Raw genomic sequence first — 17675 nt, forward strand, 5'->3', positions numbered from 1 at the left:
GAGTAGTTTACACTTATCATAACGACTAGTCCTATTAAACTTTCTTGTCCGGTTTTGTTCCTTAAAAAAAGTTTTACTCTCTTACTACTTTTACCTTTACGTTAAATAAGTCATTTCCGCGTGAAAATATCGAAACATGGACAGTAACAGCATATATGAGCATTACTTCTCTGATTTTAAGTGGTACCACTTGGATGACGTCGGTACTTTAATTTTTAAATTACATTATAATATTATATTTAATTTTTTACAAATCATTCATAAATTTACACGAATATAATATATATAATATATATATTATATATATATATACTATACATATATGTATATAGGACCTATATTGTACCTATAGTGTACACAATACACATACCTAAACAAATAAAAATACTATAGGTAATATTATTATATTGTGTTTGTAACAAACGCGTACTAGATACTAAAAATAAATACCTATTATATATAATAACATAATACAATAATTAATTAATAGCAATATAAAAAAACATTGCTGATAATATGATTAAAAAAAAATAAATAAATAATATAAACTTTTAAGGAAAATAAATTTCCTAGGATGAATTTTTTTTCGTATAACGAATTTTCCTCACTAAGTTTTTATTATAATAATAATATAATTTCGAAAAACAAATTTTTTTTAAATTACTCAGTAATTGTTATAATATTAAATAAATAAATATATATATATATGAAAAAAATACAAACATAATTTTATGTCTATAAATAAATATCACATCATAAAAAAAAAATAAAGACATTTAATATGAATTTAGGTATTAAAAGTCATATCAACAATATTATTATAAAATGGGTTTGTAGAACGACCGATTTAAGTGAAATACTTTAATGATATTATATAGTCGTCCTTTAATTTTAATATAGTTCAATATATCCTTCGTTTGTGACACGTAAATAATATAATACTGATATACGTAAATATTTTTTTGCGAAGGACGGTCTCCTCGCGCAGTGCGTTTTGAAAAGTGCATCGTTCGCGTGACAGTCGGTTTTGCTTTGTGTTTGTAACGGAATGTTAATATTCTGATCAACATATCCTTGCCACTATTATACTTATATGCACTTTACGTGCATTTCCTATAACTTGATGATAGAAATCGGGTGCACAGGTGCGGCAGTCGACGGTCTTTTTTTCGGCTCTCCCAACTGCTTGCGTCCCTCGACACTGTGCTTCATGCCGTACAATACGTATATGAACAGTCCGATCAGCAACCAAATCCCGAAACGGATCCAAGTGTGTATGTCGAGTTTCATCATTAGGTAAATGTTCAACAAGATACTAATGCACGGTATAAGCGGGACCAGCGGCACCTTTGAAAAAAAAGACATGGTCGTTATTATTTCAATATTTTGAAAACCTTCAGAATTCATTAGGTGACTACGAGTGTTTAATTGCATAAAAGTTTGAAAAAAAAAACACAAGTTTACGAAAATATGATATGATTGTTTTCGAATATTGAATAAAATATGGTTTTTTAATTGAACGTATTTTCTAGTATGAGGTTTTAGTCAGTTGTCCACTAGTACGTTGATTTAAACTTCAAATTTCGAATTGCTATAATTACAAAAAAATTCTCAGAAAAGTGTTCTGATCCCGAATTCGTTATTAATTTAAGACGTTAGGTTGTTATTAGACACCTGTAAGATAAAAACGATTAAAAAAAGACATTTTTGTAAAAACTTAATAGGTATAACGGAGAAATGGCTAAAATATGTTATATAGCTACCTATTACACAACTACAGACCAATAATGATTTTTATACCTTGAACGAAAGTTCTTTGGTCGATTGGGGCTGTCTGGCCAGTAATAGCAACAGAAGCAATAGTCCTATGGCTAAAATAGCACTCGAGTACACCACGACGTCGCTACTGTTTTCGGCGCTTTCTTGTTGGACAGTGATGAAGCAAAACAGCGCCGACGTGCAAACTGCAAAAAGTCAATCGGCGCTTTTAACAATATTGTAATATTATGTATAACTATCTGCTAGAATATTTCCGTTTCCATATTATACTCACTGAACCACATGGTGATGATCGTGGCCACGCTCTCAGTCGCTTCGTTGGCGTATTTGATGTTGGACAGGTTGAAGTACCTCACCACCGTCTTGACGACCGTTTCGAAGAATCCGCTGGTTTCCGATTCATCGTTGCCCTTGATCACGAACTCCACGTCCGAGTCGTTCCTGTACCTTAACACCAGTACGCAAATGCATACGATCGAGTACGCCAACAGCGTACCGATCGACATCATGTCAATCAGCTGTTCCAGGTTGAAAATCGCTGACATAATACCTGACGTAAACCAATCGCGTAGAGTCGATATCGCACTCTCCGTTTATAAATCGCACAGTGATAATTATTATATTATTTACCCGCAAACATGCCCGACAGCAAGGTGGCCAATACAGGTGTCTGATACCTTGGGTGAATGTCGGAGAACATGCTAAACAGGAGACCGTCACAAGACATGGCATACAAAATCCTCGGCAACGGAAACATGGTCCCGATGAGACTGTAAAACATATAGTTTATGTGATTAAAATGAATTGAACTATGTGTCTAGACAAACGCATGTCTACCTAGTGAACAGAGCAAAAATAGCACCAGAAGAAACAATCCATTTTATCGTCGTCCAGCCGAGATGATCATAGACGTACGGGAACGGCGCGTCAGCGTCCTATAACGTCCAAAATGTCAAGCCACAAAAAGTTTGAAGTTAAAAAACTTGTTTATAATATTCTTTTAAAGCAGAACATCGATAAAAATTATTGACCGTTATTTTTTGATAATGTTGTTTAACAACATTTTATTTAATTGTGTTTCATTAATTGTATATATGTATGTATGTAATAAATGAATCATTAATTTGATGAGAAAAAAAGTGTTCAAATAAAAAAAAAATGCTCTATGTGTAGTCGGAAGTGAAATAAAAAAATATATGTATAATAATACAAAAATACCTATGTATCTACTGCGTATAAACCTACTACCTACTACCTACTTCCTAAATAATATCTGATTATTTTAAAAATAATTACAATACAATAAATTTGTTATAACTAACAATGTTATTTTAGAAAAGGCATAATTCTACCTAATTTACAATGCATAACTTGCAAAATTCAAACTCAGTTAATATTATCAATGAAAATTATAAATTGTTATTAATATTATTAAAAAAAAAAAATTCGACGTACCTACCACATATACGCATATACAGAATGTAACATGTCTGTATGTACATTTTTTTTTACGAAGTTTCAAACTTAAATGTCTTAATACTGGTCGTTTTGATAAAAAAAAAAAAAAAAACTAAGCCACAATTATTATACACGGCGGGAGAATTTTGAAAATGATCGATTTACCTGATCATAATACGGCCACATCAGAGTTAAAACCGAACTTATGCAGCAGTATGCAAACGTTATGATTGATAACGACAGTATGATTGCCAACGGGATATCACGTTTCGGTTTTTTCGCTTCTTCTCCTGTGCACGAAAACATTTTGTTTTTATGTTATATGTAGTTATACTATTATTTTTTACGAAATGAACAGGTCATTAATGATTGTTTTCCATTCGACGATGCTCACCCGTTGTAGCTACCGTGTCGAAACCGATGAACCCGTAGAAACATTTGGCAGCCCCCGCGGTCACTCCAGCCCAACCGAAAGGCATGAAACCACCTTCGCCGCCTTTCGCGGTCTTCGGGATGTCTTGTTTCGGTATGTTCCAATTGTACGAGTTAACTATATAATATAGACGAAAAACTATGTTAATAGACATAGCAACACTCCATGTCGTTTTATTTATGGGTGCCTACACCGATGATGGCGGGCAATTCACGTTAAATAATTATTTTACGTTACCTACCTTTGAATAATCCGGTTATAACGACGGTGGCCACGGTCAGTAAGTTGACGACGGTAAACACGTTGTTGATCATCGTAGATTCGCGAACTCCCCATGACAGTAAGACTGCAATGTTGGACATTGGTTAAACATATACGTCGTGATTTAACGTGACTATTAAATAAAATATATAACACGCGGTTGTTGCAGTGGATTCGTTTTTGGAGAAATTTTCTACTCACTTGATAACAACAACACGACGCTGAACGACAAAAAGTCTGGGTACTCGGACAAAAAACTGATGTTCATCGGGAACAGATCTGTCATGGTTCTTTTCATAGGGTACTCCAACAGCGCGTCTATGTAGTTACTGAGACCTTTGGCCACGCTTGCAGTGCCTGCGACATAGCAAATTAATAGGTATAATAATATATTGAACTTCAACACGTTTCTTTGAGGCTATTCTGAGACTCTCAAACTTAAAGTGTTCGTAACGTGTATATTAACATGTAATTTAATTTCCTAAATTTCAGGACGTCCACGAAGTTTAGTATTGCATGCAATATAGCATAATTCTGTCTACTGTATGAAAATACTTCCTTTTAATAATTAAAATTTCTAACTGCGAGTTGTTAGATTTAATATTATTTTCACATATATCTAATCGTTTATTTTGTGCTTATTTTTAAATATTCCCAGTATGATATAAGGTTATATGAATCAAATCGTAAAAGGAGTTCAGTATAGACAATAATATTGTCTATGTGTTTGCGTGCTGGTCGTGTAAATGTGTGTGTAGTAAGTGATAATTAGTGTGAGTTGTTGTGTAAATTAAACGGCAAAGCAGACCAGAAAGTGTAATACATTTCGATAACGCCTTCTAAACGAATGGTTAATTACTTTTTTTTTTTAATCAAAATTATCGATTTTCTACCGATTATATAAACTAAGCATTAATGCGATAAAATTTCAGAAAATATTTTTGAATTCCTCATGAAATTTAGTTGAACGCTACTTTTTATAGATTAATGTTTCCATTTTATAATATTTAAATTTAATGTATAACCTTATAGTGTCGTTTGAAGGAGAACTCGTTTTCGATTAAATATGCTATTGTAAATTCATAATGTTTTCTAAGTTAAACCCAATGATTAGCTATAATATTAGCAGCTATATTATAGCTAATCATGATATCGGCATAAAATAAAGGTCTACTCTGATTTATACAGATCTATCGGTATCGGCTCACAGACTGACCTGCACATTGTATATTATTATGCATTACAAGCTCGGTTTGACTAAACTTCACTCACCGATGACGTATTCGAGTATCAGGTTCCATCCGATCACGAACGCGACGAATTCACCCACACCGACGTAACTGTAAACGTAAGCCGATCCGGCTTTTGGCACTCTCGCTGCGAATTCGGCGTAACACAGGCCTGCGAACATAACGAGATAATATTATTATGTAATAATATATTGTTAAGCTGTTGATACGTTAATAATGATATTATTTCCGGTTTGGACTAACTAGGGTGCACGCACGTCGCATAGTACACTATGTATGTAGGTATAATAATAGGTACCTATAATTTAATAATTTTTCCGAAGGTGATGGTTATTGTATATATTATCAATATTATTATTGTATATTTTATACAATGTCAAGCACTTATACTAGAAAAGTTGTTTATGACGGGAAAATATCGTTTCATTGGTTTGTATAGAACGCGTTCGTTGTCAATTGGTTCCCTGTCCAATTAGTTTGATTATAATAGGTACCTTATAATTAAGTTCGTATCGCACTTAAGATGCATTTCTGATACTTAGGTAAAATATTTTGATGTACGATAGAAAAATATCAAATACACGATGAAGTTAATTATTTATCACGGTTCTATTCATGAATAATATTATGTAATAATATATAGAGCCATGGCGGTATTTACTGTAATACGACCACGGATACCTATATGTATCTATACCTATATACAAGCCTGGGCAAGTTAATGATAATTTTTAACTGAGTTAAGTTAAGTTAATGGAAAACATTTTAAAAAGTTTAAAGTTAATAGTTAATCTAATTCTTTTTTTAACTCAGTTAAGTTAAAAGTTATATGAACATTTTCAATTACCTAACTTATTAACTTAAGTTAAGTTATTTTTTTTATTTTTTATATATATAATATCTATATAAATAATAAAAATCCTAAATATTATTGACCACAGGAAATAGCCAATAGCTTTTCTATATATAGGTATTGAATTAATATAATTATGTAGTAAGTATGAAAAAAATACAAAATTGAAAATGCCGAAACAAATACAATTTTTTGATTTATTAACACACTAATACAGACAACTGACAAGTATTATACATTTTTTTTAAATTATTAAATAAAAATAACATGGTATTTAGGAATGTACTCTGAATACTTTTTCAGGAAACTAAAATTTTAAAACTGTTTGAGAATATAGTCAACTATATACTTCATTATATTTATTATTTAATTATTTATAAATTAACTTAACTCGAATTTGATTAAAAGTAACTCGTTATTTATTAAGTTTATATCAATTAAAATAAGTTAAGTTAAAAATTAAGTTTATGAAAATTAGATTTTAAAAAGTTAAGTTAAAAGTTAAAATTAACTTTTAACTTTTTAACGCGTTTATGCCCAAGCTTGCCTATATATATATCACGATTTACGTAACTCGTTTTCATTGGGCAGATCAGTGTTGGATATTTTCGTTTTTTTTTTTTTTTTTTTTTTGTTTTACAGTAGGACGTATTTTGTCCGGAAATAGACGTCACCTGTGGTTTGATTAGTTTTTTTTTTTTTTAAACATTTTTTGTTTTCTGCTCATCTCACCTGCGAAAGCCGACGCGAAGGCGGCCAAAATGAACGACAACACGACCGCCGGCCCCGCATCTGTTTTGGCAACGGCTCCGGCGAGCACATACACGCCAACGCCCAACGTGGACCCAACGCCGAGCGCTGTAAGGTCTAACAGGTTAAGAACCCTGGCTAATTTCTCCTTTCCCGGTTGGTCGATCAGCACGTCATCGTCACTTTTCCGTCTGGACATCACCTGAATCAGTTTTTCTCGCTGAAAAATAAAATAAAGACTTATCGTTATTATTATTATTATCATTGTCGTTTTGAATTGGTAGCTATTGTTTACAGGTGTTATAGCGTGTATGTAAAATTATTTGTGGAGTTACAGTCAAACTCTTTCGGTATTATAGATATCCTAAACATCCAACGAGTAATAATTAAAGTTGTCAATTTATTAGTGTAATTTTAAAATTCAAAAGTCTGCGTAGCCGTCTTTTGTACCAGAATGAGAAAAGATACTACACGCATTTATAATAAAATATTGTATTTCAAAACATTGCAGGTAGTAAAAACTACTTAGCAATATGGTTTTATTTTGTGACCTGGTCAAATATTATTTTGTTATCGCAATTAGGTTCCTAGCAGCTGTCATACTCATCGTGATTTTACCTATTTGTTTATACGGCGGTTACGCAGTGCGAGTAGCAACGCGAGCATCACTATAAAAATGTTTTATGTCGGAGTGAAAGGCTACAAATAATAATAATATGTTTAAGTTTTAGTTTTAATTTCTTTAATTCTTAGTTTTAGTTTTTAATTTTTGTGTTTTAGTTTTAATTTTTGTTTAAATTCTTTTTGTTTTTTAATTTTGTTAATTGTAGAAAATTGTAGTAGTACAGTACTTACCTATAGTTGCATGTCTTATTACCCTTTTTGCCACCAACTTTTTCACGAAAAATCCACTTATAATTGTCACTCGTGGATTCATCTTTTACCAATTTCATAAAATGTCCACGTAGACATTTTTGTTCCGTTGGCAAAATACCATACTCTTGCAATAACTCTTTAAGGTTGAATAAATTTACATGTTTTTCAGCTGCCATAGTTTACGTTACTTTTAATATATTCGCGTAAGTAGAGAAAAACGAAGTGATCGATAATATTTTGTACGTGGTAATTAAAACTTGCGAAAATTGACATTTTTTGTTATCAAAATGTATAAAGTGAAACCTCTAAATACCGGACACTCTTGGTCGCTTATTAAGTGTCGTCCGCTATTTGGAGGTGTCCGCTATTAAGAGGGGAAATACAATGAGTACACACTTCACCGTTCCAAAAATTCCGTCCGTTATTTGGAAGTGTCCGTTAAAGGAGGTTTCACTGTAATAGTTTTCGTTAGATATACTTAATCTACAATTTTATGGTATTTAAATGGAACAATAAACCTAATAAAATGTGTTATTTATATAATTTTTTTAGTTTTCGTCGTTTCTTTTATACGATTTTAATTTAATGGTACTTTAATGGAACAGTACACCTAATAAAATGTGTTTTCATTTTTTTTTGACCCGAGCAGTAAACTAATCGGTGCGACGAATTTACCTTTTTAATTTAACTCAATGATCTACTTTAGGTGGAGTTGAATAACAGATCGAGGGATATTTTCGATTTTAATTATGCCTGATAAAGCAAATAACTCCGCTCCGTAATCTTCATAAAAGCTCAAAATGCTCTGATTTATAAAAAAATAGTGCAAAAAAATGTCTACCGTGTTGGTAATGAACGTGGACGTGGCGGGCGGAAATAGCTTCCGTGAACACCGCACCACAAATGATCACTAAAAATTTAGTATCAAACTACTTATTTAAAAGAATTATGAAAAAGCGTTTTACTTCATTAGCCTATAACTTGAAAACTAAGTTCGAGCCCCAAATTCTGACTTCACCATCGTTTTGAGCGTACTTAACTACAGTTTTCAAAAAAAAAAGGGTGTCCGGTGATTTTTTTTATTAATATTAGTTACATTTTTATTATTTTTTTATCCAAAGTTGATTTTTTTCTTATTACATTATTTTACAAAATGTTTTTATTGAATTTTTTTATTAAATTTGTTTTTTTTCATATTACATTTTTTAACGAATGAACATTTTTATCCAAACGGTTAAATTTTCATAAATATTGATTATTTAGATTATGAGAAGTTAAAATAAGTCTTTTAAGGATTAATTAGTATACTAAAATGTTGAGTTAAGAGTGAGTTGTGGTTTCCGAAGCACCAGTGCACCACCATCTTTAAAAATCGGGTTTTGCTGCACAAACGCTCAAAGTCGAGCACAAAGAAGCAAAAACGTAGCACAAAAAAAGCTCCTAATTTGGTTCCAAAATTCCAAGGTGGGGGTGCCAGGGAAATGCACCTTTATGTTACACAATATCTGAATTCTGCCAACTATGGAAAGTGTAATGAACGTTAATATTTTGTTATTAAATTTTCGATCGTTATTAGAAAATACTAAAAATTTTCTGAATAAGCATGTCAATAAAATTGTAACATACTTAAGTACTGTTAAATAGCTAAGAATTGAATTTGCCTTTCAATTTATTGAATACGAATTTTCTTGAGACATTTTACTGAGTATTTCTCGACATGTTTACAAAATCATGCATGCGATACATAAATTAGATAATTTTATTTTTCATTTTGATTTTGAAGTATTTTGGATTACAATTTATTGTTTAATTATTTTTCCCTAGAAATAAGTAATTATAAAAACTGATGAAAATTGTAACCTCGTTGGCATTTGCTATGTTTTAATGATAATTTATAAATCTTCAATATTTGCATACCAAATAAATTAAATTTTAGTTATTGTATACAGTATTATTAATTAACGTTATGCATTTTTATATTGTAATATGTACCTAATGATCCTGCGTTCATAATTAAACGAAGAATCTGAAATATGTATAGAATACTATAAAATATATTACAACAGTTTATTAGATTGCATACTTTTTTAATTGTCTTTAAATAATATGTATAAACAATGACTTCCTATGCAATATAAAATTCGCGCTAGTACACATAAAAAGTAAACTACTGTTTGTAGGTTTGGAATATTCATCATGAACATAAAAATAACTAAGTACAATGTATTGTACATTACAGAAAATAATTTTCAAATAATTGCGATTCACTATATCTATGAGTTTTGATTGTGAATTGAGATGAAATCATATATATAATGTTATACCAAATAACATAAAATATAATGTAATATTGGTTGGATTTTGACTGAAACTATTTAAATTTGATTAAATAATGTTCAATAAACACTTTATACTTTAAAGTGTATTTTTTTTTTATTTAGTTAACCCGTGGCAAAATAGGCCAATGGATGTAGGGAGGGTACTGTAGGGTTTTTTTTAAGTTAGGCAGGTTTTTGAAACGCGTGTGTCTATTTTAGTGTATTGTATTTGTACCTATTATGCAAACTCTAAATAGCTATGAAATACATAATTGAATAATTCTGCAAATATGATTAAATAATTTAAATCATTGCGATGTGGATTAATTATGTTTAAAATTTAAAGCCGATTGAATAAGTTGGAAAAGGTAAGTAGTGAATTTAAAGAATACAAAATTATAGATGCCTTTACACTTTTTACAATAAATGGTCATAATTGTAATCGTGATTTAAGATTTTAAGTAAAAAATTAAATTACATCTGTTAAATGCAATTATAATATTAATTAAAATTATTATGCAATTAATTATTTCACTTTAAACCTAATGGCCTATGTTGCTGAGAGTACATGTACAATTTAAAATAAATATATATTAATTAAAACAAAATATACTGAAAGATTATTCAAACATTTTATTGAGTATCGCATAACGTAGATAATATATTAGGTAATAAATTATTGGGATCTACATAGTAATTAATTATAAAGTCCATAAAAATGTTTTCCCTGCCTAATCAATATGACATATGTGATTGATATTATAATAAAAAATAAAAAAAATAAATATTATTTAGGTCAAAATGCACTTAGGTTTCAAGACTTGTCAAATGGTTTTACACCGTTTTGTAATATTCACTAGCTACGTCTTAATGTATACAAATCCACACCAAGACAAAATTTATAATATTATAATACCATATAATAATATCCTATTGTAATTTATAAAAGTTTAACTAGGGTTTGTTTTATCGAAGCTTTAATCACTCGAAAATAAATGATTATGCAAGAGTGAGTTCACGTGTTTAGCACGTCATTCCGTAGCATTAATCGTTATTAAAAACACATTTTGTTTATTTAATTATTTAATAAGAGATAATATTGCATATTCATCAAATTAAATCGGTAAACTAGGTAGCTAAATTATTAATTGTTAAAACATATTTTATTAAAGACATCGAATCATTATAAGTTTAATTATATCATTGTTGATCATAAGAATAATAATGGTATTTAGCGAATGATGTAATTTAGTAAACCGAATTGGATTTTAAACATTTTATAACTAAAAATATTTTAAATTACAACGGCGAAGACTTTTAAAGAAAAACTTATGAATATATCATATATTATTAGCAAATAAAGGTATACATATTATATTATACGTATTAGTGTAGAAAATACATAGGTCGCTACTACAGAATGTGGCTTCAAAAGTTTTAAATAAGATTATATTAGCTACCTAGTACCTAAGTATAGCGAATATACTTTCTAAGGTTTCTTGTACATTTCTATTCCAGTAAGATATATTTTAATTCAAAAGTCTATGTTACATAATAATATATACAACATAAGCTTATGTATATTGTATATACAGTGTTCCACAACGTTTGATTCCATTAATAGTTATTTGATTAATTATTTAAATGATTATTAAACAGATACCTAAACAATAAGCAGCTTGTTAAATTGTAATCATTGATCATAATTCATAAATATTTATTGTTGTTTTTTGTTTTATTATACTAAAAATAGTTGTATTCTTTATTACATAATTATTTGCTCTCATGGGCGTTTCTATATAGATGAAAAATTAATATTATTTGTAATTAAAATATTCTATTTATGAAACTGATTTTTATGCGTCTCAATTTTATTTCTTAAAAGATCAATCGTATCATTTATGAAATATAACATTTAGATCAGTGGTTCTCAACCTTTTTATGTATGCGTACCACCTACACAGTTTGAAAATGTTCGTGTACCACTTAACCAATTATGTTTTTTTTTGCTCGTCATCAAAAAACGTAACGTTATTTTACATGACGTATGAAATATTATTTCTCCAGGAACTATAAAATTATAATTGTTTAAGTATTTAATACACAATTAATGAAAAATTAAATATTCTTAGTTATTACTAATATCAATGAAGCAAGAAATATTTAATGCAAATAATGCTCCATTCCAGTTTTTTTCCATGAAGTGAGATTATTATGAGCTTTCCACGTACCACAGGTTAAGAAACGCTAATCTATATAATGTTCAAAATCGATTTCTGAGTTTTGGCAGTTAGCGTCTCAATATTGCCTACTCACACCACCCGGCAGCTGCGTGACATCAATTCTAATAAATAAATAAATATCAGCTATCAATAATATAAGCTAGGTACGTAAATATTCTGTTTAAAATGCTTATAACTAAAATTCCATGAATATTTGATATGAACTGAAATCTTTCTGAAAAATAAACCAAAAATTTGGTTGTTTTAAAATATTAATATCATTTTAGGTATTTGGTTATAATATTTAAAAAATTAATACTCAACAATGATGAATTAAAAGAAGTACCTATGTTTGAAGATACATAGTATAATATAATACGTTTTTTTTATATTTTAATAGTTTTATTTATTTTATACATTTAAAAGTGTAATTTTTATATATTTAACAATTGATAAAATAGGCGAGATGCTGATCTTACATCTTAATCACGCATGGTATAACTATATAGACTCCAATCTATAAATTATAAACATAATTTTTTCTTTTTTGCTATACATTTCGTACAAAGTACACCACACAATATCATATTTTATTAGTGCACCAATTAATAAAAGACTACTATAACCAAAACGTTTCAATAATAATTGTATGAGTAGATATTATACACTATTTATCGTATAATCATAGACTACACGAATATGAAATACCACTAATATGTTTAACCACAACAATAATGGTCGTATTATTTATTTGCATATATGAATTTAACATTTTGAAATATTTGCATGGAAACACCAACGCATTGATGACATATATACATTTTCAATGTGATATTTATATTTTTTAAATTGTTATCATTATACATTTTACTTATATATAGGTCATGGATGCGTTGAGCATAATATTTAAAAAAAATTGTGTATTTTTATGAGAATCTCTTTATCTAAATATAATAATAAGAACATTACATTATATATAACCTAGATTGCGGAAAGTATTTTACAATATTACAATATTATGAATAAGTTTAGGTATTGTTAGGTATTTATATGATGAATATTTAATAAATAATAATCGTTTTATTGAATAAAAACGTATACTTACACTTTTTAATACTTCATTGTTTCATATTTTCATACTAATACATAATATATTGGAGGTTATAAATGTATACTGTTGTATATAGATTTAAAGCGTGTCATGTACCTAATTATATTGTTAAGTTAGTTAGTAAAAAACAAACACGAAGAGAAATCCCTCATGAAATAATCATTTTTATATGCTATTCTGAAAATACATATTCAATAAAAACATTTATCATCAAATTTCGGAAAATTTACAGGAAAAAAATGTTAACTGAATACCTATTATATTATATCTACTCAAACTGTTAAGCTATAATTATATATGCTATACGCGTAATTCGTTATGCTAAATTTCCTCATAACTAAGAATTTTTTTTTAATTTTTACCACTTATACTAATACATCCTTGTATGAGCGTTTTGTAACGTATTGCTACATTTAATCTGCACAATGTAAAAGATGTGCATACAAAAAGATTTTTATAGCAAGACCATTTTTGGATTTTTTTAGAAACATGTCGCATTATTATAATGCTATCAAAATACCAAGAAAACGACAAGACTTTATATTATGTTGAAAATCGTTTCTAATTTTTGACCTGAAACAAATATTATAAGATTGTTTTTGAGATGTTTATATAAACCCGAGAGTTTGTGAGTGAAAAATCTCGTACTTGATTAATTATTGTTCAGCTTAAAATAAGAATATAACAAGTATTTGTATAATTTATATTAGATCAATTTGAATGAATGATATTTTTTGTTTTATATATATAAAAATAATAAATACATTTTGATTTACAGAGAAAAGAGGATTTCAAAATATATATTTACAATATAATGTTGTACTAGTTATGGTAGTTTATAGAGTTTGTCGACGATTGGGAATAAATTCGCAAATTCCTATACGTCAGCGAACGATTAGATATTGTATTTTCCTTAAACGTATAACATATTATTATGCATCATAATCATCTTTGTAATATAAAATATTTTAGTTGACATTTGCGAAATATTCCAAAATAATTTAATATTGTGTTCACATAAACTTGGTATGTATCAAAATATTATATTATTACCTATTTATTAATATAACAAATGTGACTATACAGTTGCAGAGCGGTATTGACGAATTTCCAAAAATGACTCGCTACTATATAACCGAGAACATCATCGTATAGGTATCGAGTTAAGCTTTCGTCTGGTCACTGTCTATTTTTATTTATCGTTGTGTTCCCGTAGAGTCTACGGCGTAGACGAAGTGCATTCAGACGACCGGCGGCAACAGCTGATGCAATGATAATTGATAATCACACGGGAGGTTGTGACTTGTGGCCAAAAAATGTGCGAACTGTGCCACTAGCTCGAGTAGAACGACTCCGCTGTTGTGGCTGGCCGGCGGCGATCAACATAATATTATTATTATTATTATTATGTATAAGAACGAAAATAAACAATTAAAACGAAAGCTGCGATCACTTGCCGTCCACTGATGGATAAAAATAATTTTATTAACATATATACATATAATATTATAAATAACTAAATAAGGACAAAATAATATAACAATATATCAATATATGTTTAATATAAACAAATATTACATATTATTATATATTATCATAATATTATTGTATCTACGTATTTGATAAGCCTTTTTATTCTAATGGACATACTCATACTGGCCTGTATGAAATACCAAAAGTGCAGTTGGCCTAAGGCCTAACAATGATTACCTATGTTATGATATGCAGTCAGAAAAAAATAATCTGTCGTTTTTTTTTTCGACTATTCCAACAAGCTGCTCCTACCGCCAATCATATTATTATAAACATCGAGAATAAAACAGATACTATATTGTTCATACTTTTATAAAAAGAATACTTGTCGGCATAAAAAAACTATCATCGTTTATCTGAGGAATTAGAACTATTCCTTAGAGAATAAATACCTACACTATTATGGTACAGTATAATAGCCAATATGTACTCGTATAAGGTATATACATTACATTGTATTATGTAATCGATTCAATGCGTTCGCTGCTCTAAAATAATAATTTATGAATCCTTGAACTTTGCGATTTTACCGATCCTGTGTGTTCATAACGATATTTACATAAAAATATTATAATGTTTATTATTATATGGTTTATATTTCAGTGGCATTTTACGTCTCGATGAATCTGACCGAAACGCTCGTCGCCGGCTGGAGCCATACGAATTGAGTTTTAATTACCGCATTATGCCAAGTTATGAAAAAAAAATTATACGTATTATGTAAATGTATTATACATTAATTATATAGGTCGACAGGATGGCGTCTGGTGCTTTAATTATATGTATATAGAACGATCGATCAATTCGATCTCGGCTGATGGTCAATAATAATAGTATACTACGATCGACTTGCAGGACATAATAATATGTATAATATTATTATTATTATGTTTATTAGTAGTAGTAGTATTATATGCGTTGGTGTTCGGTTTATTTATTTTAATTTTTTTGTTGAGCATTAGAACCGTACATCTTGCAGCTAATATCGTACACATGTTTTATTCTGTGTACGGCTATATCGTAATACGACCGCAATGTTCCGGTTTACTTGTTTATCGATCGATCGAGTACTTATTAATAAGTACACCAACAAACATTATATCATTGCATAAAAACATTATGATGGTTATTATACGCAAAATAAAGCAACAAAAAGTAGTTTAAAACGATTTTTTTTTTTATGTGTTCAACAGTAGATCTCATATTATTTTTACGCTGTTTTTGGTATGTGGTTTACTCTAAGAAGTATGTAGATAATATATAATATATTTTGTAAGATTACGTTGATATAATATCACGGTGTAGCAGTGTAGGTACCTATATATTTACAATGTATTAGCGTATTGCCATTATCAACAATAATATTACCTACATTTCAAAATTTGATTTTATTGCTGTAGAATACCACCGTACAAGGTTATCAAGGAAACATAGATACTATAAGAGATAGTTACCATTAACATTGTTAATATAGTTATTTTAATGTATTCCAAATTATAAAATTCTTGAAACCTACATTGTTATAGGTAATTTTGTAGATTCACCTTCTTCAACTTACAACACGATAGTAGGTAGATAGTAGGTATACCTAATATCGCATTATTTAATATTTTTTTTATATTATGCGTACTATTCGTATAAAGGACAGCCACTTTTTTAACGAACACTTTACAATATTTCATTATCATTTACCAACAACTGTTATAGCCCTGATAACCAAAAATGAATGAACATTTATCTCTCAAAATATTTATATAAGACAGATGTATACATTTTGTTGATTTATTGTTAGAAAAGTAATACGAGTCTGATTTTCTTGTCACTATACATAATTATACACGACATTCCTATACCTACTTTACGACGTGAAAAAAAAATTATTTTATTGCACAATAATAAACTTATTGTCTTCCATATGTAGTTAATTCAATGAAACGCACACATTATGTAACAATTATATTATAGCCTATAGGTATAGCTGTAGACGCTGGATTATTGCTCATACATAATAATATTATTGTTATAGCTTATAATATTATATCATCGTGCCAAATCGTGGAAATGTACGAAAAATGCGTGAATAATTGTCTATAACATACCTAGGTATTGTTTTCATATAAGTTGTGTAAAAAACAAACAAATACATTATTATTATTACATGAATCATAAATATAATCGTTATCGCAATAGCAACTCCATTGACAGGGACACGGTTGATCTATCTTTAGCAGCTAATTATAATATTTTCGTCGATTACATGTCATAAATATACACAACAATTAATATATTCGAAAGATTAGGATATCAAAACAACGCGAACAAAAGGAATGACAATTTGATTAGCACTCGCATTGTCACATAAACTGATACACCTACGTGAAATGTACTAAAAAAATATCGACGTCGTTATAATATTAATACTGTTTACCAACAAAATACGATTCGGTTATTGCGTTACGAGTTTTCGCGGAAGTCTTCTGCAATACCGAAATCATGAATTGTAATCAAACAGTATTAGGTATGTACTTTATTTTGTACAATTCTGTACTACCAAATATAAATTTTGTACAACCCTCAAACCCCTACAAATTGCAATTTCATCTTACGGGTGCTGGGGTAACGTTACCGTTGGGATCAGTTATTTTTCACAAATTTCAACTTTAAACCATACAGTAACTATTATGTACTTTATTTTGTACAAAATTGTACAACCATAATTAAATTTTGTACAACCCTCAAATGAATAAATATACTATAATACTATAAAAAGTAGAAAAACTGGTCAAAAAAGCAAAAATAATCACAAAAACTGAAAATATAAGCATCTTTAA

At 29.0% G+C, this 17675-nt stretch overlaps 1 protein-coding gene across 2 annotated transcripts in view; it reads right to left on the reverse strand.

The window, feature by feature from the left end:
* Window positions 1–598: 598 nt before the first annotated feature.
* LOC107171127 (cationic amino acid transporter 3-like) overlaps window positions 599–17675 on the reverse strand; it is a 42423-nt gene continuing 25346 nt past the window's right edge. For both annotated transcript variants that reach the window (XM_089223307.1, XM_089223308.1), the window contains 11 exons: window positions 6767–7004; window positions 5204–5332; window positions 4133–4288; window positions 3912–4016; window positions 3632–3787; window positions 3403–3527; window positions 2617–2714; window positions 2410–2549; window positions 2054–2329; window positions 1801–1964; window positions 599–1347 (listed from right to left, as the gene is read on the reverse strand). In XM_089223307.1, coding sequence (XP_089079433.1) covers window positions 1114–1347; window positions 1801–1964; window positions 2054–2329; window positions 2410–2549; window positions 2617–2714; window positions 3403–3527; window positions 3632–3787; window positions 3912–4016; window positions 4133–4288; window positions 5204–5332; window positions 6767–7004 — 1821 coding nt within the window. In that variant the 3' untranslated portion in view covers window positions 599–1113. The remainder of the gene's footprint in view (window positions 1348–1800; window positions 1965–2053; window positions 2330–2409; window positions 2550–2616; window positions 2715–3402; window positions 3528–3631; window positions 3788–3911; window positions 4017–4132; window positions 4289–5203; window positions 5333–6766; window positions 7005–17675) is intronic.

The sequence above is a fragment of the Diuraphis noxia genome, unplaced genomic scaffold (genome assembly GCF_037042655.1).
Source record: "Diuraphis noxia isolate RWA-SAM2 unplaced genomic scaffold, SU_Dnox_SAM2 contig0003, whole genome shotgun sequence".
Taxonomy (NCBI): domain Eukaryota; kingdom Metazoa; phylum Arthropoda; class Insecta; order Hemiptera; family Aphididae; genus Diuraphis; species Diuraphis noxia.